Here is a 27,797-nt window from a genome sequence, read left to right on the forward strand (position 1 = left end):
TGTATTTTTCTTGTATATAGCAGCACGATTTCCTTGCCAAAGTTGCATTCAGCAATTTTCATCAATGATTAAAAAAAATGTTGGGAGGAAAAGTTATCTTCGTTGTGCAAAAAGCAAGTATGCCATGTTAACTTAAACCATGTGTAGTGCACTACTACCTTTTGTATCTATATGCCTGTACTTAGCCCTATAGGGCATGAATGTGCAATAAAGGCTATTATTATTATTATTATTATTATTATTATTATTATTATATTGATGACATCCGCTGAGAACCCAAAAAAAGTGGTGCGAAATAAAGTTTGACCAAAAATAAAGTTGCCTTCATTATGAGTGGTCTGAGGAAGGTTGATCATTTTAAGACCGAACACACAGAATACAAACGATAAATTCCCCATTATTGTTATTTCACAGCATCTTCGACCGAATTTTCCATGACATTTTCTAATATTTGATTTTGCAATCCACATTGCATATATTTGGTTATTTTGAAGCTGCTTTCTGCGATTTATAGTGTGGTTGAAAACTTTCATTTTTATTTTTGGAAATGGCCGAAAATTGATGCGCGCGCGGATGTCATTCATATATTCAAATCACTGACATGGCCTTATGATATATACATAGCTGAGGAAACTCCACAAAGAAAAACGTACTCTGTAATTACCTTCGCCAAGAAGGTTATATTTACCTCCGCCAAGAAGGTTATATTTTGGGTAGCGTTTGTGTGTGTGTGTGTGTGTGTGTGTGTGTGTGTGTGTAGAAGACCACCATAACTCGAGAACGCCTGGCTGGATTGTATTGATATTCGGTGTGTGTGTAGGTATTGATGAGACCTGGAAACGATTAGATTTGAGGCCACCTAGCGGCCTGGGAAGGTACTGCAGCGGAACTTCCTGGTTTGATATCTCGAGTTCTGAACATGCTGCGGCTTTGATTTTTTAATTGTAGACGGCTCTTGATGCCAAGAGTTAGTGGTATAGGTTTTGGTCCCCTAGCGGCTTGTTTTGGAACTGCAGGGCAGGTTTAGTGCCAGACTTTGAAAGCGAATAACTCATGAAGGGGCTGACAGATTGTTATGATTTTTGGTATGTAGATAGCTTTAGTGATGCTTCACATAATTACGCATTAATTATGCAATTTGGTATCTAATTTGCATAATTAATTAGAAAATCATGTATATACGCTAAGTTCTATCATAGGACCATTGCAACATGTGACATTTGTAACTAAGAAGGAGAAGAATATTGATAGATATATATTATGCAAAATAAGGACCTAATTTGCATAATTAATGAGAAAATGCTATAATGTCATTGTGGTAAATGATGGAAACTTCTTATGGGAAGTTATGGACAGGTGAACATCGTTGAACATTAATTATGCAAATGGGTCCTCATTTGCATAAATTATTAGGAAATGCGATAAAAGCCTTCTTTCTTAACATAGATGTGTACCTCTGTTGTTTGGTGGAGGAGATGATCAAGTAATATAATTTATGCAAATGAGAACCTTATTTGCATAATTAAGGAAACACACAATTAAGACAGCAGTTGCAAAGGCTAGGATCATTTGGCGAAGGTATGGGGTCGTGGAGCTCTAGTTTGGGTAGCGTTTGTGTGTGTGTGTGTGTGTGTGTGTGTGTAGAAGACCAGCATAACGCCTGGCTGGATTGTATTGATATCTAGTGTTTGCGCAGGTCTTGATGAGACCTAAAAACGATTAGATTTTGGGCCCCCTAGCGGCCTGGGAAGGTACTGCAGCGGAACTTCCTGGTTTGATATCTCAAGTTCTGAACATGCTGCGGCTATGATTTTTTAGTGGTAGACAGCTGTTGATGCCAAGAGTAAGTGGTAAAGGTTTGGGCCCCCTAGCGGTTTGTTTTGGAACTGCAGGGCAGGTTTAGTGTCAGACTTTGAAAGGGAATAACTCAAGAAGGGGTTGACGGATTGTTATGATTTTTGGTATGTAGATAGCTTTAGTGATGCTTCACATAATAACTTATTAATTATGCAAATTTGTATCTAATTTGCATAATTAGTTAGGAAATCATGCATACACGCTAAGTTCTATTATAGGACCATTGCTACATGTGACATTTGTAACTAAGAAGAGAAGAATATTGATAGATATATATTATGCAAAATAAAGACCTAATTTGCATAATTAATGAGAAAATGCTATAATGTCATTGTGGTAAATGATGGGAACTTCTTACTTGTAGCATTTGGAAGTTATGGACAGGTGAACATCGTTAAACATTAATTATGCAAATGAGGTCCTCATTTGCATTAATCATCAGACAATGCGATAAAAGCCTTCTTTCTTAACATATAGATGTGTACGTCTGTTGTTTGGTGGAGGAGATGATCAAGTTATATAATTCATGCAAATGAGAATCTTTTTGCGTAATTATTGAAACACAATTAACACAGCAGTTGTAAAGGCTAGGATCATTTGGCGAAGGTATGGGGTCGTGGAACTCTAGTTAAAAGTTCGGAGATACGGGGATTTACTTTCGCGGTAGCGGGAAAATGAAGATTTCGCGGTGGTTTAAGTTCGCGGTAGCGCCATATAGCCTGTAGTATCATGCTACATGTATAATGGGAAACGTTCGCGGTGGTTTTAAGTTCGCGGTAAAGTGGCCACCGCGAAAACCGCGAATATAAAACCATCGCGAACATCTCTGCATTTACTTTATTCTGTGGAGTTGCCTAAGCTTATGTATACGGGGACTTTCAGGTTGGTAATTTACAGACCTTTCACGTATGAAAAACCGACGTGACACACGTCATATGTTCAGCAGACGTCACCCAATATCTATACAATGACTGCGTCATCGGGTGCCTATTCGACCTTTGACCCGTAGTCAGCTGCTCGAACTTTACGTGAACCTGGACTCGTCGTGCAGAGATATCGGTTTGTGCGTTTCTTTGTCGTTTTCTTTGAGCCTGTTGATTTTTGTCCTGCACAGACTCTATTGCACAAGTGTTCAGAATATTGACTGGGCTCACGCTAACGTGAATATAACTTACAGAGTGGCCGGGGCTCGAAATACTGTCTGCATGTGAACCCAAAATTGGAGCTGTGTACACAATTATTTTCTGTGGATGCACAGGGTGCATCCAAATATTTTCTTAGGTTTATGTATGTAAAGATATCAAAGTATACTAGTATACATCATATTCTTGACATCTAAGTATTAGAAAGATAATAAGATAATAAAATTGTCTGTCATGGTACTTGTTTAAGCTTTTGATAGCTTGTTTGTAACTAAGTTTATTAAGTTATTAATTTGGTGCACCCAATTATTTAAGTAATCTCTAAAATGAATTTCGAGCCCTGCTTATCTATACATAAGTAAGAGTGATATCAGACACCCCGAGCCCAAAAATGCATTTAGCTTTGACGGGTGCGTTTTTATAGTTGACTAAGGCTTAGGGAAGTAAGTTTAACCAAGGACGCTGATATAACGTCCTTGGTTTAACTGTTACTGTTTTCCTATGTGTCCTCTATTAGTTTTGTGATTCCGATGATCATCTTTGACATATTACCAAGAATTACTGATAAGGTTTTAATGCAAATTCATGCCTATGGGGCTCAATTCCAGATGAACAAAATCAAATACATGAAGTGATTAAAAATAGGTAAATAATCATATGAAGCTTAACTGATTGTATGTATATACTGAATATAGCACTACTATAGCGGGGTTTGACTTCTTTGAAAACAGTTAACAATGAAATATCCCACATTTTCTATCATGATAGATTGATTCAGTGATCTTAACAGGAAGTGTGTCTTTTGTGTTTTTTTTTAGCAATGAAAAGTTTGGTATGATTTCAGACACTCTTTCGAATAGTGTGTTTCTTTCAGCATCGAATCGGGGACATTCAGAGATGAACATTGTGAATCATTTTCCACGGCATTTGTGGGCCAATGATTAATACAAAATCTGTCGCTCAGTATATGCATACTCGGAACTGTGAAGGTGCTTCACATGTACGTGGCAATGACTTACCTAATTTGTTCCAGGATGGACACGCAGGAACATGGGCCCATCCCCATCAATTGGGATGCTGATCTAGAGGACCACAGAACCAGCCACATCCCCATCCTAGACTTCTCCTCCTACAGCCTACTGAAGGGAGCTGTGGATGAGGATGAGCTGCAGCCGCTGGCTACACAGCTGGTCCAGGCTTTCTCCACTGTGGGGTTTGTTTACCTGTGTAACCACGGGATACCCGCAGCTCTGGTGAGGACATGTTTCAGAGATCATCATCATACCTGTGTGAAATATTTAACGTTTTCTCGAAATATGTTGTTTGATTGTACAGTAGAAGCCAGTTAATTGCACAATGGATAATTGCACACTTCATTTAATTGCACAAAATCCTAAAATCCTGTGGTGGTGCGGTCCAGCTTAATTGTTTTGTTGTACAATTCGGATAAGTCCACTACATCCACTGGCAAATGGGGTGTGCAATTAAGCAGCTTCTACTGTATCTCATCAGATATGTAAATGAGGTCACAATTAGCATATGCCATAAGTCCATTGAATGTCTCCTCCACCCAAGATACAGATAATTATGTTGCAATCCTTTGACAGGAAGCTGTTATAACGTTTCTTCAGTAATTATGCAAATGACATCTCTATTTACATAATGTGGTGATATTCACCTTTAATTGAATGATAAATGCCACAAGTAGGAAATTACATGTATCATTGTGGAATCTATGGAATTATTAGTATTTTTTATCAATGATGCAAATGAGGGTTGAATTTAGCAGGGAAAGACAATTGTAGTATTCAAAGTACAGGGAAAAAATTTTTAAACATGAAACAAAATTTTCCAGTCTTGCTAAGTAACCATTTTCTACTGTCACATTGCTTTGCAGGTCTCCAGGACTTTTGAGATAGCAGACAAGTTCTTTGCCTTACCGGAAGAAGTGAAGACGAAGTTCTCCCGACCCCCAGACAAGAGCCATGGATGGGTGTGCTTGGAGAGAGAACGGTATCTGGAGATTATGCTTTGTGCTGTCTTTGCTTGTACTCTCAAAGCAGAGGTTATGCTTGGGCTGTTTTTTTATGTTTTTGTTGGCGTTTTTATCGTTCTTTCTATTTTGTACCATTTTGTTGATATCTCGCTGCCTAAAAACCATAAAAAAACAGCCGGAGCCTAACCTCTGTCTGGAGAGTAGTCTTTTGTATCATTATGACTTGGGTTAATTATCTGGCAATGTTTAACTATGTAAGGATATAAAAAAAAGAATGTGGCATCACGTAACGGTAGGATGCTTGGTTCAAAGCCCAGAGGTCCTGGGTTAGAGTTCCCTGATTTGCATCAACATTGTACCCCAGGGAAAGGCACTTTACACAAATCTCTTCACTTCTCTCAAGGAGGTTTTGACCTCCTTGCTTCACTCAGGTGAAAATGGGATGTCCCTTGAATAGGATGGCACATTATGACATATGACCACTTAAGATGAGACTGGGTATGTTTTGTTGGCTACAATCATTGACCATCAATTTCTAATGCAATTGTAGAATGGGTAAGAACTTCAACCATAATGCATATTGACCTGACTTCTACTTTGTGTTGTTTCTGTAAAAACTTGCAGAAAAAAATTCAATGCTGCAAGTGAATTTTAAAAGCTTTTGTTTGTTTCTATACACTACAGGGTGACCATGGAAAGGCCTGGGGACCTAAAAGAAGCTTTTAATGTGAGGCCTCCACATGCCACAGAAAAGGTATTTCCTTTTGACATAACTCAATAGTTATCATATTAATACTAGCTTTATGCTTTTATTTTAGTGAACCCTTTTATGACCATATGTATCGTAATACTCTCCTTGGCCATAGCACCCCCATGAAACTCCTTTTCCGCCGTACCCTAAAAATCTCGCCGTACCCGCTGAAAAATCTCGCCGTACCCGCTAGGCTCCGCTGTACCCGCTAAAAAACATCGCCGTACCCTAAAAATCTCGCCGTACCCGTCCCTATCCGCCGTACAGAACAGCCGACACCGCTCGGCCACAGGGCATACTCACACGAAAGTCGCATCTAAAAGCCCTTCACGGCAATGATGCACGGTCTCACATAGCCTCATGCTCTGGGAAACATTCCTGGCCACCTCTCTGCCCAGTGGCGTTGTACAAATCGCGCCCAATATTGAGAGCACTTCGGAAAACTGTGGTGAGAAGCGGTCTGTAGAGAAGCAGAGATCCCGCGTAACCCGGAAGTGACAATCGTCTGTGGTGATAAGTTTGATGTTAAAAAAAAAAAAAAAAAAAAAGCCAGCCGGCACCTAACCTCTGCTTGGAAAGTAGCACAAACATGCAATTTGTACACAATCGCAGATATTCCATTATCAGTTCAGTCACCCTCACACCTGAGTCACCACCACAAATGAGTGCAGATAGAGATCCCCACCACCAGTAAATACATATGACTCTCCCACCACCAGTGAACACATGTGAAGATCCCCAACACTATTGAACAAAGGTGAAGATCCCCCAACACCAGTGATAAATATGAAGATCCCCCAACACCAGTGAAGACATGTGAAGATCCACCACCACCAGTGAACACAGGTGAAGATCCCCCAACACCAGTTAATATTCAGTAATGAAGATCCCCCAACACCAGCAAATATTCAGTAACATATCGGATCCCCCAACACCAGTGAACACAGGTGAAGATCCACCACCACCAGTGAACACAGGTGAAGATCCCCCAACACCAGTAAATATTCAGTAACATATGAAGACCCCCCAACACCAGTAAATATTCAGTAACATATGAAGACCCCCCAACACCAGTAAATATTCAGTAACATATGAAGATCCCCCAACACCAGTGAAGGCATGTGAAGATCCACCACCACCAGTGAATACAGGTGAAGATCCCTCACAGCATACAGAAGGCCAGAACAGTTCTAAGTGCAAAATTTACAGATGAGCTTTCTTTATTCATTTGCTTCTGTACAATTGTATTGTACAATACATTTGTATTGAGAACATTAGAGAAAATTTATCTAACGTTACATTTCTTAATTACTTACTTATATTTTTAGATCTGCATATACGTGTACTACATATTCGGTTGCACCTTTTGTACAAATCAACAGTCTATGTATGCATACTAAGATAATTAATAGCCTGCTTCTTCGCTATTAGCACCAAAAAACACCATATTGAGTGACATCTGGCTTCCCATTCTGTTGTGTTGTTGAGGACATCCTGCCCCTTCATCATCTTCTCCAGAAATTCTCCAGAAGATCTAAATAAAAATAGAAATAAAATGGTCTCTATCATTATCATAAAGCATAAGAAGTCATCATTTAGATATCTACAACACACAGGTGCCCTGTAGTAAAATCATACTAGCAACTGAGTCCAACTTTAACCTCATCATAGAAGAGTTGCTAATGAGTGTATGGTACTTAGACATATTTCAGACAAGAATGTTTTTAATATGCACAGACTACTTGTTTCCATTACCAGATCCTAGATTTCCTTTCCATTCTTACAATATAAAGTCCTACTAGGTTTAAATCTGCAGGAGAATTACAGATACTGAAATATAGCAAGAATGAATGCATTGGATTTAAAGAAAACTGGTTTAGCAGTAACTACTCAACTAAACTCATTCAGCAGGAACCAGAACTGAAACATATCATAACCACAGTACCATACAAAGTATTGCTTTATCTCAACTTTTCAGCGTTATTGCTTTTGCTGCAACACTACATTAGATGTCATTGTGCAGATGAAACAATGATTCTGTATCATATTCTGACAACATATGATGTGTATTAAGTCCAGCTGGACAGATAACTTGTTATAAGTAATGTTACCTCATGCAGATGTCTATATCATCCCACTCATATTCCTCTGACTCTGTGGAGCTAAACTTTGATGGAGGAGCCCTGAGAGTGAAACATAAGCAGCAATAAGGTTACATTGTATAAGATGCCAAGTAATAAGATATCTGTAAATAAATCATTTTATATAATCACTGCTTTACTGCACCATTTGCTTCCAAAGGTTAAATGACTTTAACTCTTACTATAATGAGGACTTGGAAAAATCAACAAAAATGAATATAATGGGTTGCTACATTGTCTCATACACTTCTCCTTATACAGATTCATTGTCATAATCATCAACCTCCACTTCCACACTTAAAATGGGTTATAACTTATACGTTAAATTTAATCCCTGCAATAGGAATTGACACATCAAACGTTGCAGGAACTCCCTAGCCGGAGAGTGAACTATTAAAGAGGGCAGGAATAAAAGGGACACGCCATATCAGTACAATACAATGAACGAAATTGTGAAATAAGTAACGTTACTTACTTGTCTACTGACTTCGTTCCTTTCGAAGCGTGCTCATGATGCTGATGCGAAGCTCACTTCCGGGTTCCTCCGGCCCTACAGACCGCTTCTCACCACAGTTTTCCCACAGTGTTCTCAATATTGGGCGCGATTTGTACAACGCCACTGGGCAGAGAGGTGACCAGGAATGTTTCCCAGAGCATAGGCTATATGAGACCGTGTGTCGTTGCCGTGAAGGGTTTTTAGATGCGACTTTCGTGTGAGTATGCCCTGTGGCCGAGCGGTGTCGGCTGTTTTGTACGGCGGATAGGGACGGGTACGGCGATATTTTTAGGGTACAGCGATATTTTTTAGTGGGTACGGCGGAGCCTAGCGGGTACGGCGAGATTTTTCAGCGGGTACGGCGAGATTTTTAGGGTACGGCGGAAAAGGAGTTTCATGGGGGTGATAGAAATATAACAAATCCCACTCTACAATAGAAAATTCAAAATTTTTAGCACATCAATCCTATAAGTTGGTAAACTCTGGTACTTGAAGGCATGACTTTACTTCATAACAAATTCCCACTCTACAATGGAAAATTCAAAATTTTTAACACATCAATCCTATAAGTTGGTAAACTCTGGTACTTGAAGGCATGACTTTACTTCATAACAAATCCCACTCTACAATGGAAAATTCAAAATTTTTAACACATCAATCCTATATAAGTTGGTAAACTCTGGTACTTGAAGGCATGACTTTACTTCATAACAAATCCCACTCTACAATGGAAAATTCAAAATTTTTAACACATCAATCCTATAAGTTGGTAAACTCTGGTACTTGAAGGCATGACTTTACTTCATAACAAATCCCACTCTACAGTAGAAAATTCAAAATTTTTAACACATCAATCCTATAAGTTGGTAAACTCTGGTACTTGAAGGCATGACTTAACGTCTATGTTGTTTGCAGCTGTGGCCGAGTCAGGAGGTGCCAGAGTTCGAGCCGGCGGCCCTGCAGCTGTATGACAAATGTCGTCAGCTCAGTCTCAGGATTATAGAGCTGATGGCCAGGGGACTCAACATTAAGGTCTGTCTTAAGTGTATGTTTGTCTTCTTTACCAAGCCCCAACTAACCATTGCATGTTGGTGTAATGAAAGCTGACTAACATTTATTATGAATTGATTGGTATACTATAAGCTGTAGTAGCCCATAGTGTAATGGCAAGGTGGATAAAAGACCTATAGTTGTATTAGGGAATGATAACTTCTTTGAAGATCCGATGATCATCTTTGAACTTCAAGACTGACATTAAAAATACAGTGGGAGAATAAAGAATTACTGTGCTATGAATTGCAAAACTAGATATAATTTAAATGCAAGGCATTATCAGGTTGAGAAGGATGTCTGGAGGCTTTTGTGTTTGCAGAAACTATTTCCAAACTGCAGAACAAAAATCAAAATTTTGACGTTCTGCAATATTGCAGAACACTGGAAGAAAGTATTTCGACCACTGTGATTGGATACAAAAGAAAACAAATAGGGAACATGGTTTTATTTGTAAAATGTACATTCTTCATATCTACCTGAACTTTCTTCATCTCTACCTGAACTTTTATCCTTCAACATGTAACATGCTTTTAGTCTTTATATTCAATATCTTTAGAATATGCTGTGTTTTCCATATCAGCTATCAAGATATGGTAGACAATGAATTTGCATTAAAGTTTTATCATTCAGTTTATTTTATTATTATATAGGCAGAGATATAATCGTACAGACACTTAAACCAGAATGGCCATTGAGTTTGTATTCTGTGAATGTGACCAACATTTAACTCTTAGAAAACAGGCTGCAGTACCCCCTTCTTCTGCTAGGGAGAATTGCTAGTACTTTAATGAACGAAGACTTTTATTGCACATTTTTGCCCCACTGGGCTAAGTACAGGTCACATGGTAAGGATCATAATATGTAACAATGGAAACAATCATACACATCTATATAATAGATATGCGTTTAATCTATTCTAGGACTTTTGACTTCCTCTCGCTTCTTGGTAATTGCATGAATTAGTCTTCTTTGATCCAACCGAAGTACAGGTATTTTAACTAGGCGGCTCCAGATGTTTTTCTGAGGGATGACTGCAGTGAGTAAGATGTTGGTAGCTTGAGGGATAAATCTACTACTATATACTGAAGTACAGCTATTTGCATAAAGAGGGACAATGCCTATAAACAAGTTGAGAGGGAAATTGTATCAAATGTTTGTTTCACAACATGTTTTTGTACAGAATATGCCAAGCCTGTTGTCTATGCACAGTATGATGGGTACAGGACCCAACGGGAGCCTGATGCGAACCTTACGATACCCGCCCGTGCCTGAACACGTCAAAGATAGACAGATTAGATGTGGGGAGCACACAGACTATGGCTCCATCACTCTACTGTTTCAGGACAACATAGCTGGGCTAGAGGTATGTGGAATAAAGTACTGTAAATGCAGAAATGTTCGCGGTGGATTAATGTTCGCGGTTTTTGCGGCGACCACTTCACCGCGAACTTAAAACCACCGCGAACATTTTTCTATTATGGTATTAGACTGCAGTCTATGATGTTACCGCGAAATAAAAACCACCGCGAAAAGTCATTTTTCTCGTTACCGCGAAATCAAATCCCCGCGAACTTAAGTGCATTTACAGTAAGCACCCTAGTAGGCGACAGTAGCCTTAATTTTCATGATCTCCAAGCAGATCCTACGGTAACATAAAATAGTATCAAATTTTTAGTATCTATTCAGTCCTCTGAGATCAGTATTTCTTAGAATTAGCATGATCCTTTCATAGTGTCCTTGGATTTAGAACATGTTGGAGGAATTGAAAAGTAAGTCTACCAAAAAACAATTCATTACCTATATCAAAGCATCCCTTCAATACACCATACAGTATATAGATTATGCCGCTGTCTTTACCTTCTATTGTTTCAACTTTGTTGGAATTTCCAGGTGCAAAACTGTGAAGGAAAGTATGTCCCTGCCCACCCCATCCCCAACACTGTGGTGGTGAATGTTGGAGACCTCATGCAACGTTGGACAGCAGACAAGCTAAAGTCTACGGTATTAAACATTATGTAATACCAGGGTAGCGATAACAATACAGGTGTTCCAAACCGGGTGATAACTTGGGTTATCACATAAGTTCCAACGTTACTGATATAAATTACACCAGCTTCCATTGAATATTCCAAGTGCAGTTTGAGTACACCAAGTGGGCTGCTGTAAAAAATATTTGAATGCCGGATTCTGACATTGGGATCAATGTTGTTTCTATTTTTTGTTTGAGGATACCAAATTTTCTCAACTTCTGGCGCATTTCGTTTTGAAACATGTCTTTTCAGGTGGATATGACATAAATGAAATATTACACGGTGTATTCTACATCACCCTTGTCCAAGTTGTGGATCTAACTTTAGTCAAAGTTAAAGTTTTTGGCCATCGGGTGGTCATACCTGCAGTTCAGCTGGTGCCTCGGGTGATATGAAACACACTATAAAACACACGTTATAATTCAAATTTTTTTAAATATACAATATGAGGCATGCTAAAGTATTGCATACCATGTAAGTGTCAAGCCGAAGTTAACATAATAAACAAAGGTTTGAAGAAACAAATTCCCAGTGGTTGGTAATTTAATAATTTGCAGAACTTCTTCTTTTGAATACATTGTAGTATTCCATATTCCTCTGCAAATAAGTATGGACTTGTAACCTGTAACTTGTATCCTGTAACTTATAACCTGTATCTTGTAACCTGTATCTTGTAACCTGTATCTTGTAACCTGTATCTTGTAACCTGTATCTTGTAACCTGTATCTTATAACCTGTATCTTGTAACCTGTAACTTGTATCCTGTTGTCTACAGAGCCATCGAGTCCTCCTGCCAGAAACAGAAGAAGAGAGGAAAACTGCCCGTCGGTCCATCGCCTTCTTTGCACATCCCAACATGGATGCTGTGATCACGTGTCTGGATGGATCCAACAAGTATCCACCAATCACTGCAGGAGAATACCTAAAACAGAGGCTAACAGCAACATATGATGTCAGCTAAATATTACACTAATGTGTCAATCAAACATGTGACAGCCAATCATAGAGGAGAGTCCATGATACTGGAGTCTTGATTGGTCCAAGACTAACCAATGGCAAGAATCTGTGTGCTGTCATCTAGTTAGCTGCAGACAGTCCAATAATAGAATACTATCAACAGAGATCAACATCATTCTTGGGTCTCCAGTAGGAATATCAAGTGTTTTAAGCATTTGATGCTCCAATTACCAAGGTGCCTTGTACATGTACAATCACGCAGTACATGAAAAACATATGCTGACACTAAGCAATAGGTTGAGGGTCTGCATGCTCTTTTCCATAAGGCATAGGCAGCCTATTTTTATTTCCTGTAATTCGTAGGGAAAACCATTTTACCTGCAGATTTCATAGCGGGGAGAAGTAAATACATTGTACCTTGTGCATAAATAATTAGAAACCCAGGCTGCTGACATGTATATTAGGCTTTCTAGACAGCCAGAATGGAAAAGTCTCTGAAAAGTTACCTGTTTTTAAAGTGACCGCTATATGATATTCTCAGCCTCCCTCTTTCATAAAGTTGGTATAGTCCTCAAACCACATGGTACCTGTAGGCCTCCTCACCGAGCTAAAGGCCTGCTTACAGCTAGCTGACTATTGAAAGAAAGTTGGATGATATTGTAGTTGTAGAGTGCTAAGGTAAAAGATCCATACAGAAAGCTGCACAGAACTAAGTTTAAAAAACTTTATTCAAAGTGTGAGGAACATGGCTGTCGGGATATTCTTCAACACTTTTTGATTAGTGTTCCTGCAGCAAATTCTGCCACATGTATTTTGCAAAAAAAAAATGATTAAATAAATAGTGCAAGCAGAAAATAAAAAGATGGACTTTTATCTGCTTGGAGATTATCTCACACCAAGCAAGGGATGCTCTCACAAAACTTGTCAATATTGTGACCTGTGTAACTTAGCTAAAGGTGTACATAACCAAGCATAAATTATGCAGATATGAGAGTCATTGACATAATAAAAATATTTCATGGAGGTATGAGGTCTCTGAACTCTTGGTATTAGCTGTAAAGAGTTAGAAATGTTTGTCCAATCTTCAATATTTGTCCAAAATTAATCTGTAAACTGTTAAATGTTTTTTTCGTTACAACCCTCGTTGTTCAACACACAGCCCTCCTGTGTGTGACAACAACAGGCGGCAACGAAACCTTACGCTGTTCATTCCCAACATCTGCTTGAAGATTTATGATGGGACTAGTGAGGTCGTTCACCTTTGACCTTACTTGGTAATGTCTAAACACGACTGTAAAAATGGAATCTTCCGGAAGCTTCCTCTTTTAAATCGTCTCAAACAGACCAACATCTCGTTTTCCGCTGACGCAAAATGATCTTACGTACATAATAACAGAAGTAAAGTCGAAGAAAGGAGGTTAAAAAGGCACATTTTAGGGGAAAATCATCTAAGTTGCTATGTGTATTTTACAAGGAAATTAATACATAGCAGCAAAATGTACTTCACACTTCCCTTTTTAACGATAAATTAAAATAATCACTGTACAGAATATAAAAATGGGCAAATTATGATATTGAATAAATATAATTTTGTACTTTTAAGATGGTAGAAAGGATTTCAGGTCTTTACAAAGCATTTTGCTTCTCCGTGGAGTTGGAGCTTGCTTTGGTGCGTTTGTGTGCGGTGAAAATGTGACACCGGGCAAGACAAGGCATGACTCTTACATGAAACTAGAAAACCCGCAGAAATCCCGACATTTCTCGCCTTATAAAACAGACCGAAACCCCACTACGGCATTACCAGACGTCTTCTTAACAGTGGGACTTAATTAGCAATTTTAATCGTAAGTTGGATCTTTGTGTTGTGAGATATCATGGCTATTTTGGAAAGGGGGAAGCCCGCATGCAAAAAGTAGGCGGGGGGAGGGTGTCTTACAAAATGTGTTATATAATATCAGCGTAATAGCAAATGAACGTATTTGTGGAGATTTCTTAAACAACAGACTTGTTCCATTGTTTTATTGCTTTGAGAGAGAGTTTGCTGCATATGTGTGTGTAGGAGGCCGTCACGTGCCAAGTGAAAGTTGACCCACTCCAAAAGTGACCTAGTTGGTAGACATGGCGACCTCTAGCAAACACACGCTTGTTTCGTACTACAGTAGTCTACACTGTACTGATCGTAATCTGATTAGTTTCGACCTTTGATTGAGCTCATGAAATCGTAGTGATGGGCCTTTATTGAGAATATTGTTTACCAAAATTACTTGAACTACATGTAGTAGTAATGTGATCATCTCACTTCTGAACTAGTGACAATTTGTTGTCTGCAAGCTGACCATGACATAATGAGTCAATGTAATACTGTAAATGTATTTAAGTTCGCGGGGATTTAATTTCGCGGTAGCGGGAAAAAGGACCTTTCGCGGTGGTTTTAAGTTCGCGGTAGCACCATGCTCTGTAGTCTCTTACTGCCATGGAAAAAATGTTCGCGGTGGCTTGAAGTTCGCGGTGAAGCGGCCACCGCGAAAACCGCGAACATTAAACCACCGCGAAAGTTTCTGCATTTACAGTATCTTAATGTAATGTTGGTATGTTATCATTATAAGTTGTGTACACTGCAATGCTTACTGTGTAAGATTGCAGTGTAAGATAGCGTGGCGCCGGCATAATCGGCAGCACGTTAGGCTCAGGCCCAAGAGGTCCTGGGTTCGAAACCTGCCGTGTCACCGATTTTGCCCTTGGGAAAGGCACTTAACACGACTTTTGCCACTTCACTCAGGTGAAAATGAGTACCTAGCTTTGGCTATGGACATCCCTTGGATAGGACATTAAATGAAGATTGTGCCATAATGATCAACAGAATGATCGTGGGCCAGGGCTCTAGCCAGCTCGATCCCATTGTCGCGAAAACAACGAAAACTCTATTCCAGGAGTTAGAAAGACTGAACTGAGACCTTGAAAAACTGGTTTTTGATGAGATTATCGTATGCTCAAGGGTGCCGACACACATTGTCAACAATCATAACAATAGCAAAACAAACAGTGTGTGGCTTTTACGGCCGTGGACGGCATCCCCAAGCCGCCTGTAGCTTCCACCAAGGATTTTTGTCCGTAAGGGTTGACGGATTTGTTTTAGAATTTTTCCGTCAGACGCAGCAAATTTCCGTCAATTGACGGAAAAACGGACGCTGGCTAGAGCCCTGTTGTGGGCACTAAAGAAAAAAAGAAATAAAGTGTATCTTCCACAGCTAAATTGGAGATGTCTTGCTACCATTCTCGAAAGAAAGATAGATTTTGTACTTTGGTTTCATGCAGTCTTTATAAGTCTAGTTAGAACTAAGGTGGTTGCCCTGGTGTGCTCTGGGCAAATTTCAGGCCATTTCTCCTGGCCCTCACTTAGCATTCAATGAGAAGTGTAGATATACATATATGTTGGCACCAATATCAGCCAAGCTGGCTGGGTTTGCTATATGTATTGCTTTGTCTGCAATTTCAAGAAATCTAAATCACTTATATTAGTATGGTTAAGTGTGGTTGCTCTTGTACAATAAGAAGTACTCCATTGCGCATGTAAGTCATATTGTTGTCATGTGCCTGTAAATATTGATGTCTATATTTTATCGTCCGTTCAGATTTCTAGCCTATTTAATGCATTCAGAATTTTAATGTTTTAGATGTTATGTAAGCAGGGTTTTAACGATTCATTTTTAACCACACAACGTTCTAAGTTTTTAAGCAATTCTCCAGTAACGTGTGTACCCGTATGTAAATGCCATCATAATTCAGACTTGATGTTTCAAGTCTGCGAAGTGGTATAATGAATAAAGATTTCAAAGATTGTTGTTTTTAAATGTTTACAAAGGATGGAGGTACAAACACAGCAGAATGGCCACGCCCCCAATCACTGGGATGCGGCTCCAGATGACCACGGCCACATCCCCATCCTAGACTTCTCCTCCTACAGCCTACTGAAGGGAGCTGTGGATGAGGATGAGCTGCAGCCGCTGGCTACACAGCTGGTCCAGGCCTTCTCCACTGTGGGGTTTGTTTACCTGCGTAACCACGGGATACCCGCAGCTTTGGTAAGTCATGTCTTGATTTAGAGGTAGAAAGACAGCAAGTAAAAACTTCATAGTGAGTGGATTAAACCTTAGACTTATTTTGTTGGTAGATAAATATTTAGAACATTTAAGACAAAATAGTTTATTCTAGCTGCCAAAAGTTGTATACTACCCTTAGATATAGGGATGTCCCTGTAGCTCAACTGGTGTTAGCCTTACACAGTGTTTGGTCCGGGTTTCAATTATGCTAGTAGGCCATTTTGGTTGGGGCTGCACCTGTCTTTTGGAAGGGGCCTAAGATGGGGTTCAATGAGGTGCCTCGAGCATGTTAAGGGTAAGGGCTAGCAACAAAGAAACATATCTTAGGATATAGGAGTTTTTCTTTTACACAACCAGTTAATCTTACCTTAGATGACTTTTCGATGCCTGTCAGACATCTTCCTCAGAGCTTCTAACTGGAGTTCTCCTTCTTGCCGCTATAAGATATCTTGTTTTCTGTTGGCATCGACAATGACCAAAAACATCACACTGTTAACTCAGAAAATGTGTCCTGCCTTGACTGATGAGTCAGATGCAATCTCTGAAGGATATCTGTAAAGATATATCCTGCTACTGAAATGGCAAGGAAACTTTCTGCTCTATGTACCACTAGACACTACATGGGTGTGGTGCAGTATAAGTGATCTTTTGTTCTTTTTCAAGGTATCGCAGGCATTTGACTCTTCAAGCAGATTCTTCGAGCTGCCAGAAGAGGTGAAGATGAAGTACACCTTACCTCTGGAGAAAGCCATGAGCCATGGATGGCTCCATCTGGAGAGAGAGAGGTGGGTTTTACTTATTTCGTTGATGATCCTTCATTTATTAATGAAAAGTTTATCATAAAGTTGCTGGATAAAAGTTTGTGAGTACTGAGTAGCTCTCTAGCCTTGTTAAGGCACTGTCACATTTTGTTATAGACAGTACTTTCTTGTAAAATTTTCAGTATAACAAAACCAATCAAGAAACTGTAACTGTATGTCTTTGATGCAGTCCCTACATTCATTCACTGCATGGGTATGTTCTCTAAGTTGAAACTGCACCAGCTTGCCTAAATTTACTTTTCTGTTACCCATTTGGTATTCATGTATGTTGAAAGAATCTGCGGCATCCTTCATGAATGATTGTAAGCATCAGAAAATACAGTACTGCTATGATATTTTCACATTGTCTGTTCTTTATATTCTCTTCATTAATTGTTTGTATGGTCATATCTTTACAGGGTGACGACTAAGCGGCCACCTGGCATTAAGGAATGCTATGATGTCAGACCACAGGTCGCCACGGAAAAGGTAACTGCCATCTTCTGGACTATTGTTGTTGAATATTCTTCAAGTTAAACCTCCAAATAATAATTCAAACTTCCCCTTTCTGCCAAACCCCACTGTAGGAATGGGTTTATGTATGCCTAGTGCCATGCTAATTCAATAAAGGACTAAATACAACAATCTACTAACCGCAAAAAGAAGCTGCTACAGTAGCTACAACATTGCTAAGGTAGAAACACTTTTTCCACCACTAGAAATGCACACTTAGCCAATCTTTGACCAGAGCTTCAACCGTCCTTGAGGAAACTCAAATCTTGACATGTACATGCAATCTTATGGGTCACCTTAAGTTTTCCGAAAGAAGACCGAAGTGAGCAGAGTTTTTAGTGTAGACCTGCAGTTTTTGTGCAGTCAACTTTTGATCTTGTGACTTTGTAGAACTATGATAGACATATTACATGTTTGGTAACGTCATCCCATTTTGTTCTGTACTCAGATGTGGCCGAGTCAGGAGGTGCCAGAGTTCGAGCCGGCGGCCCTGCAGCTGTATGACAAATGTCGTCAGCTCAGTCTCAGGATTATAGAGCTGATGGCCAGGGGACTCAACATTAAGGTCTGTGTAGGTCATGTTAGTAGTAGTGTATGTTGGGTCAGGCTCATTTTTGTGGGAGGACACTTTGTGGAGAGTACTTTATCTTAAATAATATACCTAGAAATTAGTAGAAAGTGACTTTGATTGGTAAGTCATCTGGGACAGTGCTATCCTTTCACTTTGGATCCCTTGTAACATTAAGTGTATAATGAAGGTTTGGGTTTGTGTGTTACTGATGTCATTGGAAAGTTACTGTGTTCAAATGGAAGGGCAAAGATCACACAAACACACACATACACACACACATAAACACAAACATCTACTTAAACAAATACACAAAGTGACACAGACGTACAAGTAAGTTCATAACTCAGTCTCTCATTTTGTAAGTCTCCAACCCTACGAAACCTAGCCTCCTTCACCAGCATTGGCGTAAGTTGTATTTGGCTGCTTTTCAGGACAGTGACAGGGAAGGTCGATTCACGATTTTACCCGGGAATATGCCAGGAAAGGCACCTTCCTGGTATATATCCCTTTTACAGCATATATATTTCTTTCCGTCGTATTCCTAGTTAAAAATCGCAAATTAGAATTCTTTTTCTCAATGGTAATTGTTCCTTCTCCTCCATTCCATAGGATGTGTCCCATTTCCTATCCATGCATGACAAGATAGGAACAGCAGCTAACGGCACCATGATGCGGATCCTACACTACCCACCCCTGCCGGAGCGGGTCAAGCCAGGGCAGATCCGCTGTGCAGAACACACCGACTACGGAGAGATCACCATACTGTTTCAGGACGCAGTGGGAGGGTTGGAGGTACACAAGTCACTTACCTATGTAATGTTTTTATACTATATTAGTAGTAATGAAATGTACCTTATTTGAAAATGAGTACCTAGTCTCAACAAGGGATGTCCTGCAGATAGGACGTTAAATGGAGGTTCCGTGTCTGGGGAGAGCCACATCCCACGCATGTTAAGGAACCCACCACACCTTTCAAAACAATTAGGGGCATGCCTGGTGTGTGATGGTGCAAAACCTTCTTTCTGGAGTTGATGATTCTCTTCAAATCACGAGGATGGAGGCCTGGTAAACCTCCGTTTTGTTTTAACCATATGGTGATTTACATCATTCACCCAGACTCCAGGAAGAATAGTGACATATCAGTCACTAATGGAGATCTGAATCAGACCATACCTTAGGGATTTTCATCGTTGTCAGCAGGTAGCTTAGATGTTGTGATGCATGATAAAATGCAAGATGAATTGCAAAGTATGGTACTCAAACCTTGATTTACATAATTCTGCTCACAATGTTTGGCCAGTCCAGCTGAAATGTTTCGTAATTACGGTAGAAGTTTCAGCTACCAAAAGTATTAATGAAAATCAAATGGTATGCCATACAACAAAATGTCTCTACTTTCAAACATGCAAATAATTTTAACAAAATTCATTTGTGCTATTTAAAAGCCATTGATGAAGCAATCTCACATGAATTACGTAAATACTAGATGTTACTTCTAGCAGGATACAGCGGTACTGCAGGAAACTGCACAACAATGGCTGCATTTACCTTTGCTAAGCTCCTCAGTATTAAAGCACTTCTCTTCAGTCCCTTTTGTGATTTACAATGGCCCAATATCTTGTTGTTGCTGCCCTTCATGAAAACATAAATCATGACATTGTATGATTCATGTTTGGATACACAGGTACAGAGCTGTGAAGGAAAGTATGTCCCTGCCCACCCCATCCCTAACACTGTGGTGGTCAACATTGGAGACCTCATGCAACGTTGGACAGCAGACAAGCTGGCCTCCACGGTAACAAATCCTTCTATTATCACTTCATCCCAAGGGAGTGAAGTCTTGTTTTTGCTTGTCTGTTTGGGACTGTGATTCTCTGTGTACAATTCCCAATATTACATGTTATGGTTGTTGACTTACAATGTAAAAGTTTTGGGTTCAAATACTTGGCAAGTCCCATGTTGTGCCTTTGGGAAAGGCACTTAACACCTATTTCTTCACATGACTCAGTGAAAAGGAGTACCTAGCTTTTGTTAGGGAAATCCTCTTGGATGTGATGTGAAGTTTGAGGTCCCATTTTTGAGGAGGGCCATGCCTCAAGCACGTTAAAGAATCCGCCACACAAAAGATAAGGGTCCTTCCTGGTGTAAGTTGATCAAACCTTACAGTCTGGTCTCTGGGTTGACATCTTGCAAAGGTGATAGTCACCTATTATGTCAGTCCTTCCACAAATGTGGTAAGCCTCTAGATAGGTGAATAAAAAAAATAACACCCACCAACATTGTCCTTATTTTCAAAATAAGTCTTTGCTCTTTCGTTGTCTACAGATGCATCGAGTACTTCTCCCAGAGACAGAAGAAGGACAGAAGAGCCATCGAAGATCCATCGCCTTCTTTGTACATCCCAACAAGGACACGATGATCACAAGTCTGGACGGGTCCAACAAGTACCCACCAATCAAGGCTGGCGAGTACTTAGACGAGAGGCTTACATCGACGTACGGGGGCCGCAAGTCTGAAGAAAAAACTGTCAATTGAAATTACATACTATAGAACTTCTAAAAAGCTATGTTTCAATGATTGAATTTATCATTGTAGTGTCCTGATTGGATCAAACGGTATCCAATGATGAGGTACAAAATAAATGACAGAGGCTGTTGTAATCTAATTAATGACAAAGTCAATTTTGTCAGCTTTATGAAGTGATTGTATTGCGGAACATAAAAGTAATGCTAGAGCACTGGAGCTGGCTGTTACCTGTATGGCATGGTTGGTCAAATAAGAGCCAATCAAATAAGACTATGTAAGAATAAATTTGAGCTTCTAGCTTTATGATTGGCTAAACAGAATGTAGTAATCATTCACTGTGATTTGAAAGTACACATTCAAAGTCATCCCTGCTTTTTGATTGGTCAAGTACTAACCAATCATGTAACACATGAATTTTTATCTCACACCTCAAGTTGGTATTTCTTTTGATGTTTACCATTGGATATGATGTGGGTGGATTGTTTATTGTATATCCTGGTGTCCTCTTATTGTGTTTACATACAGTGTTATTATAAATACATGTACATATAAAGCAACAGATTTCCTAATAGTAAGAGAAGACAGTGTGTTCTGCCATTACGTTTTTATACATTGTACCAAGACAACATCCATATGTGGCATTTCATTACTACTAATATGTGCACATGTCATGAAATATATACATGGGTAGTACCAATGTGTGTGAAGTGTATCATTATTGTGGACAAGTTATTCAAGAAGACACCAGTCTTGTCTTTGCATGCTGAATAAAAAAAAAAGACGTTGGTCTAATATAGTTTATCAAAAGAGAAGGTTTTAGAAGCAACCATGGTCCATGATGGTATGTATAGCCAACAGCACTACTAAGTGGCTTTGCTACAAATAGCGATTTGGCAAAAAAAGTGCAGGTTCCAATTTTGTTAAGATGTGAAGTAGAATATCTGAGCCACAGGGGTCCTCTCAACTTGGTTTGAACCTGTTACCTCTGGGGTCTGGGTCGAACACCTTACCCATTGCACCACACTCCCAAAGTACATGGACTTAATGCCTGCGGACGGCCCAATACCTGCCCGAGTCACGGTGGTCCTCTCAACTTGGCTGTATTCCACTGGCGTTCACTTTGCTAGGGTGAGCTGTAAGTGCGTGGAATTTACACCTGTGCATAGCGCCTCTCCAGGCATGAAATCCTCGGCTATGTTACAAGTTCACCCCTTCAAAGTTACCGGCTTTGCAATGGAAGACGGACTCCACACATCAGGCTGGTACTGGCGCATATACAGGAATGCATTCCCCGGCCATGTAGTTCATCCCTGCAAAGTCCCTGGCTGTGATGTCGTCATCGAGATGTTTTAGGAGATCTCCAATTTGCCTAGGATGGTGTTGAGCTCAATACCACATTGTTAGTACTAAGGAGGTTAGTACAGATACAAAACAGGCATGGGTTACTTATAAACGAAACTTATGTCTGTTCTAATGAATGTCAAATGTTTTCAGATGCATATCCACTACCAAGAAACATAAAAGGACCTTGAATATACAGATACTATCCATCTTATAAATTGTATTACAGAGATTTTGGTTGATTTCCGTTTTGGTGGGTGATGCAATGTACACCATAACCGCAAGAGGCGCTTTTGCACAGGTGCTGCTCTGGAAACGATGTGCTCCTGAAATGATTTTGGCTTATCGATATAACACCGGACTATGAGGGCAATCAACCACCTGTTGAGGGGACACATGGGGTCTTGAATATCATGGTACCTTTGCATAGCCTCCGTTTGACATGTAATGCCGCATGAATAGAATTATTGTTGGCTAGAAGGATCGGTCTGTGTGTAACATGCGTTGGGAGGGGGGGCGTCTCTTGAAGATATAATTTGAGGCAGATTCTTTGTTTGGCTCTTGAAGGCGGTAAACCGATACAGAGAAGACGCTGTATGGATATTGGGAGTCTAACTATCCTAGCCAGTGTCTTGACTAACATAATTGTTGTTGTTGTCCCTGTTTTACGTCTAATTATCCGCTAGACGTGGGCTCATTGTGGTTCGTCGTTTGACTTTTTTTCAGTGCATTTCCTGAAAGGGGCGTGGTCGTTTAGTTCCTTGGAGAACATCATAAAAGAAAGTCAATCACGTAAGTTTTCAGGACGTTCTGCCATAAGCACTTTCACAGAAGTCAGAACGCATATGCGTTAACAGGAATTCTAGGTATTATGTCAAATTTCAAACCGGTAAAGGCCGGGGCACAAAAAGAAAACAAAACCTGCCCCGTCTTGGCATTGGTATGCAAACCAAAACAATGGTTGGGACAAGGACTGTTTATTTTTTCAAGGCCTTTAATTTGGACATGTTACCTAGATTTCCTGTCGCCGCACATGCTTTCTGCTGTGAGAGGACTTATTGCTACATGTCATATGAATGGGTTGTATACCATGCAATTTGTGCATGCAGATGAGAACATTTCTGATGTTTTACTGGTTCCCAAATAAATAACAACTGTGTAAGCTCCTTAACCATTCCAAGTATGCATGCACGGTGACAGGAAGGTGATGTGTCAATGGTAAAGGCTCCTGAGACATAAACAAACACATCTGGATATTTTTATGCAAATCAAGACAATGGCCTAGACAGAACTGTCATTTTTTACATATTACCCAGAATTCCTGTTGCTGCGAATCCAGATACATATTCGGAATGGTGAACAACCTTTGATATTGAAGAGTAAAGTTAAGGTAGCAGAACACAGTTTTCGGCCTATGGGGATTTCTATAGTTAAGGGCCTCAAGGTTACTGGCTTCGACGCATCAAAAAATAAAGTAGGGTGCACTTTTGGAATACCAAAATCAGATATGTTTGAGTTGAAGGTACAAGCCACAAAATATTTAAAAACAAAAAAATCCTGTCTGCGTATCGTCTTCTCACGCCCTCTTTGAAATGCCCCTCTGCGGAGGTCACAGAACTGCAGCCGGCTCACGCTACAAAGACAGTTGCATAATGGGGCACATTTATACACGAAATAGAAAACTTTCACAATCCAAACCATGCAGTCTCAGAGTCGACACCTTCCGTGACCACGTAGCACAGGTTATATCTGGCTGCCCCTCAAATAAGGCTTTTTACCTCTCCTTCAACAAGTTTATCCGTACTATTTTATGTACCCGCGTCAGTCATAGACCCCGGGGTTCGCCCATTAATACTGTGTTCTGCTACCTTAACCATATTTTTTTACAAACAGATCCATGGTAGTGAAGGCGTCCCTGGTGTTTGTGGTAGCGGTGGTACTCCTGACGTACTACTGTCACGAGCCTGTACCGCCAGACGTCCCACAGCCGACCATGTTCGCAGCCATGGCGATAGTCATGAGAACAGCACGACACATGGTAAGGTGTGGTCCGCTGAGATGATGAGTGCAATCCTGTATGTCCATCACAATTAGTAGTTCAACCAATCAGAGAATTGGAATGGTTGTTTTGGCTAATAGGAGAGTCAGGCAGCCTGTCCGTCAAATTCCTTTTTGTATTTGCATTTTTGTATTTTTGTTCAAAATCTTGTTTCTTTTCCTACATACTGTCAGAGAGTGAAACTCGATGTCACAAAGTACAGTAAGAATATCCTCAAAGATAGCTTTATTTGCTTGCAGCTAGGCATGTAAAGGTTAGGTGTGACAGTGTCAGCTTGAATGTTCCGTGAAATATAACCAGCTGCTGCCTTGCCATATGGATGCAATGCTGGAGTGTTATGCTGAAGGGTGGTTATACTTACTCTCCAAGCAGAGGTTAGGCTCCGGCTGTTTTTTTAAACGTTTTTTTTAGTCGTTTTATCGGGCTTTCTATTTTGTATTCTATCTTGCTGTGTCAGGCTGGCGTACTTCAAGAAAAATGACAAAATAGAAAGCCCGATAAAACGACTAAAAAAAAAGTTAAAAAACAGCCGGAGCCTCTGCTTGGAGAGTAGGTTATACTGGCTATACAGATTCAGATACAAAAGCTGGTGTATTATGCTTACTTACTTGTTACTTGATATTTCTGAGGTCTTACGGGCTATTATCAAAGCTACACAGATGCAAATACAGCTATAGAAGCTGGTGTGTTACACTGAAGGACAGTGTCATACAGGCTAAACAGATACAAATACAGACCTCAGATTGACTCTTAGATTTTAATATTTGTTTTCTTTGCTTTCCAGGCCAATATCGGAGAGTACCTGGGCATAGGCACTGAGCCTACGAACCTACGGTACATCCTCTGGGCACTGACAAGAGCGGGCCAGAAAGTGATGACGCTGGGCACAGCATACCGAGAGGGACTGGAGTGTACAGACACCGTGTTTGACGGAGTCAGCGTCCGTGTGTACGAACCGGTGTCAGCGGCGAAGAGTAACGTCAAAGTCCCCGGCCTGGTGTTCATCCATGGAGGGGGCTTTGTTCTCCTGAATGTCGGTAAGCCATGGATCGAGTCCAGGGTACTCTACAAGTAGTCGGTGTAACACAAACTCTGCTGTCCAGGACTGTAGAATGAGGGTCAGTATGGGGGGTCCCGACAACGATTTACGCTGAATTCAGAAGAACCCCCTACTAAGGGTCAGGGTACCGGTACAGAAAATTCAGGTCCGATTCAGGTCCAAAGCATCAGATCCAGGTTTGAACCTGAACCTGGACCTGATTCAATATGTGAGAACTTGTGAATGGACGATACTCATAACAATGGTCCATTTGGCAACAAAGACATAATGTTTTGTGGATCATTCGAATCCCACTGGCATTTTAAAATCCTACAATGCTAACTGCCTCTGTACTATTGACTGTAAAAGTTGGTAGAAATGACTATAGACTATACTTCACTCTCGTTATTTTCCTCGACCGGTAAGCCCCGAAACATGTGAATGCCTGATCAGATAATCTGTTCATTTTCAATCGGTCCAACATCCGGTCCACCAAATTTTTTCAGGTCCAGTTTTTCTGGACCGGTCCAAAAAGAATAACCGGTTTTGTACCAGCCCTACCCCCTTCATATTACGCTAAATCAAGGAAGGCAATTTAATACGCTAAATTTGGTCGCCTCGCTATGAATTACGTCTACACAGATAAGTTGGTTTTCCCTACGAATTACGGGAAATAAAGATAGGCTGCGTACGCCTTGCGTAAAAGAGCATGCAGACCCTCTAGAATGATGAAAAGGCCCCCTTTTTTAAGGCAAGGCTAAGCATGGTCTTCCAAACAATGAGTGGGGTGAAAAGTGAATTTCAAAGTATGGAGATAGTCTTGATTGATTGAGTCTTAATGCCTGAGACAATGTTTTGCACAATGATTGCTTGAAGAGGAAGTTTTGTTTTTATCATCTCTGTGTTTCCTAGTCTTGAAGCAAATGATGTGGGTTAACTTAGTTCTGCTTTTTTTTCACATGACCACAACATTTGATTTGTTCACAGATACGTTTGATGAGCTGACAGCCCATCTTGCCAAAGAGCTGGGGATCGTTGTTGTATCTGTGGAGTAAGTACTTTTCAGTGCAAAGGATTTTTCGTTGTTGACAACTTTTAATGTACCAGTCAATCAAGTATTGGAATGCTGCACGTAAGAGAGACACATCTAGTTGCACTGGTGTTATTCAACTTACTTGTACTTTGGACCAAAGTAGTAGATTCAAATTTTTACTTCTGTGAAGGAGGGTCACCTCCTGATGAAGTATTTTGGTTGGTCATGTTTGTACGTTCGCAGCTATATCTTAATGCCTTCACTGTATTCGTATGAGACTCTGGCTAATGAATCCTACACTACTGCCTAGGTTACTGTAAAAGCAGAAATGTTCATGGTGCTTTTATATATGTTCACAGTTTTTTCGAAGCTGCTTCACCGTAATGCAAAGTGTGTGGTGCTACAGCAAACTCAAAACCACTCTGAACACTCCATTTTTCCACTCCCACAAAATCTAATCCCTGCAAACTAAAATGCATTTACTGTATCTTGGTGTAAAAAAGTGGAAAACTGCTCACTTTTGCAATGCTTAACCACAGGTATCGACTCGCTCCTGAGCACATGTTTCCGGCAGCGTTTGACGACAGCGTTGCTGCTACAAAGTTCTTCCTCCAGAACGCAGACAAGTACAACGTTGATCGCACACGTATCGGCATCAGTGGGGACAGCGCAGGGGGCAACCTGGCCGCAGCCGTCACTCTCGCTTTAGCGAAGGAAAAGGGACTTCCTAAGCTAAAGACACAAGCACTCATGTACCCAGTCTTACAAGCCATAGACTTCAACACACCCTCCTACCTTGACAACGGTTACATGAACATTCTAAGCAAAGATTTAATGGTATCATTTTGGCTGTGGTATCTAAACAATGACGTGTCTTTCAAGGAAGTATTCCAAGCCAACAATCACACAAGTGGTCAGCTCAAGAGGTCTCAGTACGCGGGGTATGTAGATCACAAAATGGTGCGGCCAAACCTGAGACCAAAAGTCGTTACACCTGTTAAGAAGGAAAGTATAAAATTTCCTGAGATTCCAAACATCGCGACCATTTTGGATCCACGTTTCGCCCCGTTAATGGCCGACGACGCTGATTTGGAAGGTCTCCCCCCGGCGTACATAATGACGTGCGAGTACGATGTATTGAGGGATGATGGCGTAATGTATGCCACCAGACTTCAGAAGGCTGGGGTTAGGGTTGAACACGATCATTACGAACGCGGGTTCCACGCATTTTTATCACAGTTCCGCGTCAATGAGTTAGCAGGCACAGCTATGGACAACTTGCTTGCATATCTGAGGAAAAATCTCTGAAGTGGTAAACTTTCTGATATCCACATATGTAAGTTCATCTGTGATGGTAGTCAACATTTTGTTACAATTTTAAACTATATCCGT

The 27,797-nt window shown here is 40.3% G+C and overlaps 2 protein-coding genes across 5 annotated transcripts; both read left to right on the forward strand.

Annotated features, from left to right (window-relative positions):
• The first annotated feature begins 2,767 nt into the window (after positions 1-2,767).
• On the forward strand, positions 2,768-21,630 carry LOC118427408 (2-oxoglutarate-Fe(II) type oxidoreductase ppzD-like). 4 transcript variants are annotated; one of them, XM_035837195.1, is made up of 8 exons: positions 2,770-2,916; positions 4,033-4,252; positions 4,897-5,012; positions 5,680-5,749; positions 9,299-9,415; positions 10,617-10,799; positions 11,327-11,437; positions 12,242-12,880. In XM_035837195.1, the coding sequence occupies exons 2-8, from the start codon at positions 4,034-4,036 to the stop codon at positions 12,425-12,427; spliced, it is 1,002 nt and encodes a 333-aa protein (XP_035693088.1). In that variant the 5' UTR covers positions 2,770-2,916; position 4,033; the 3' UTR covers positions 12,428-12,880. The 4 variants fall into 4 exon arrangements, with proteins under 4 accessions (XP_035693089.1, XP_035693088.1, XP_035693087.1 ...); XM_035837194.1 differs by lacking the exons at positions 4,897-5,012; positions 5,680-5,749; positions 9,299-9,415; ... (1 more) ...; positions 11,327-11,437; positions 12,242-12,880 and adding exons at positions 17,187-17,308; positions 17,743-17,812; positions 18,285-18,401; ... (1 more) ...; positions 20,092-20,202; positions 20,733-21,630 and having other exon boundaries at positions 2,779-2,916; XM_035837196.1 differs by lacking the exon at positions 11,327-11,437 and having other exon boundaries at positions 2,768-2,916; positions 12,242-12,887.
• A 939-nt stretch (positions 21,631-22,569) lies between these two features.
• On the forward strand, positions 22,570-27,109 carry LOC118428318 (neutral cholesterol ester hydrolase 1-like; the record flags this gene model as incomplete). Its single annotated transcript, XM_035838347.1, is given in 5 exon segments — positions 22,570-22,690; positions 24,168-24,312; positions 25,118-25,370; positions 26,360-26,423; positions 26,945-27,109. Coding segments are annotated over 4 exon segments (623 nt in total), but the record flags the coding sequence as incomplete, so codon positions are not given.
• Positions 27,110-27,797: the final 688 nt, after the last annotated feature.

The sequence above is a fragment of the Branchiostoma floridae genome, chromosome 12 (genome assembly GCF_000003815.2).
Source record: "Branchiostoma floridae strain S238N-H82 chromosome 12, Bfl_VNyyK, whole genome shotgun sequence".
In the NCBI taxonomy this organism is placed as follows: Eukaryota; Metazoa; Chordata; class Leptocardii; order Amphioxiformes; family Branchiostomatidae; genus Branchiostoma; species Branchiostoma floridae.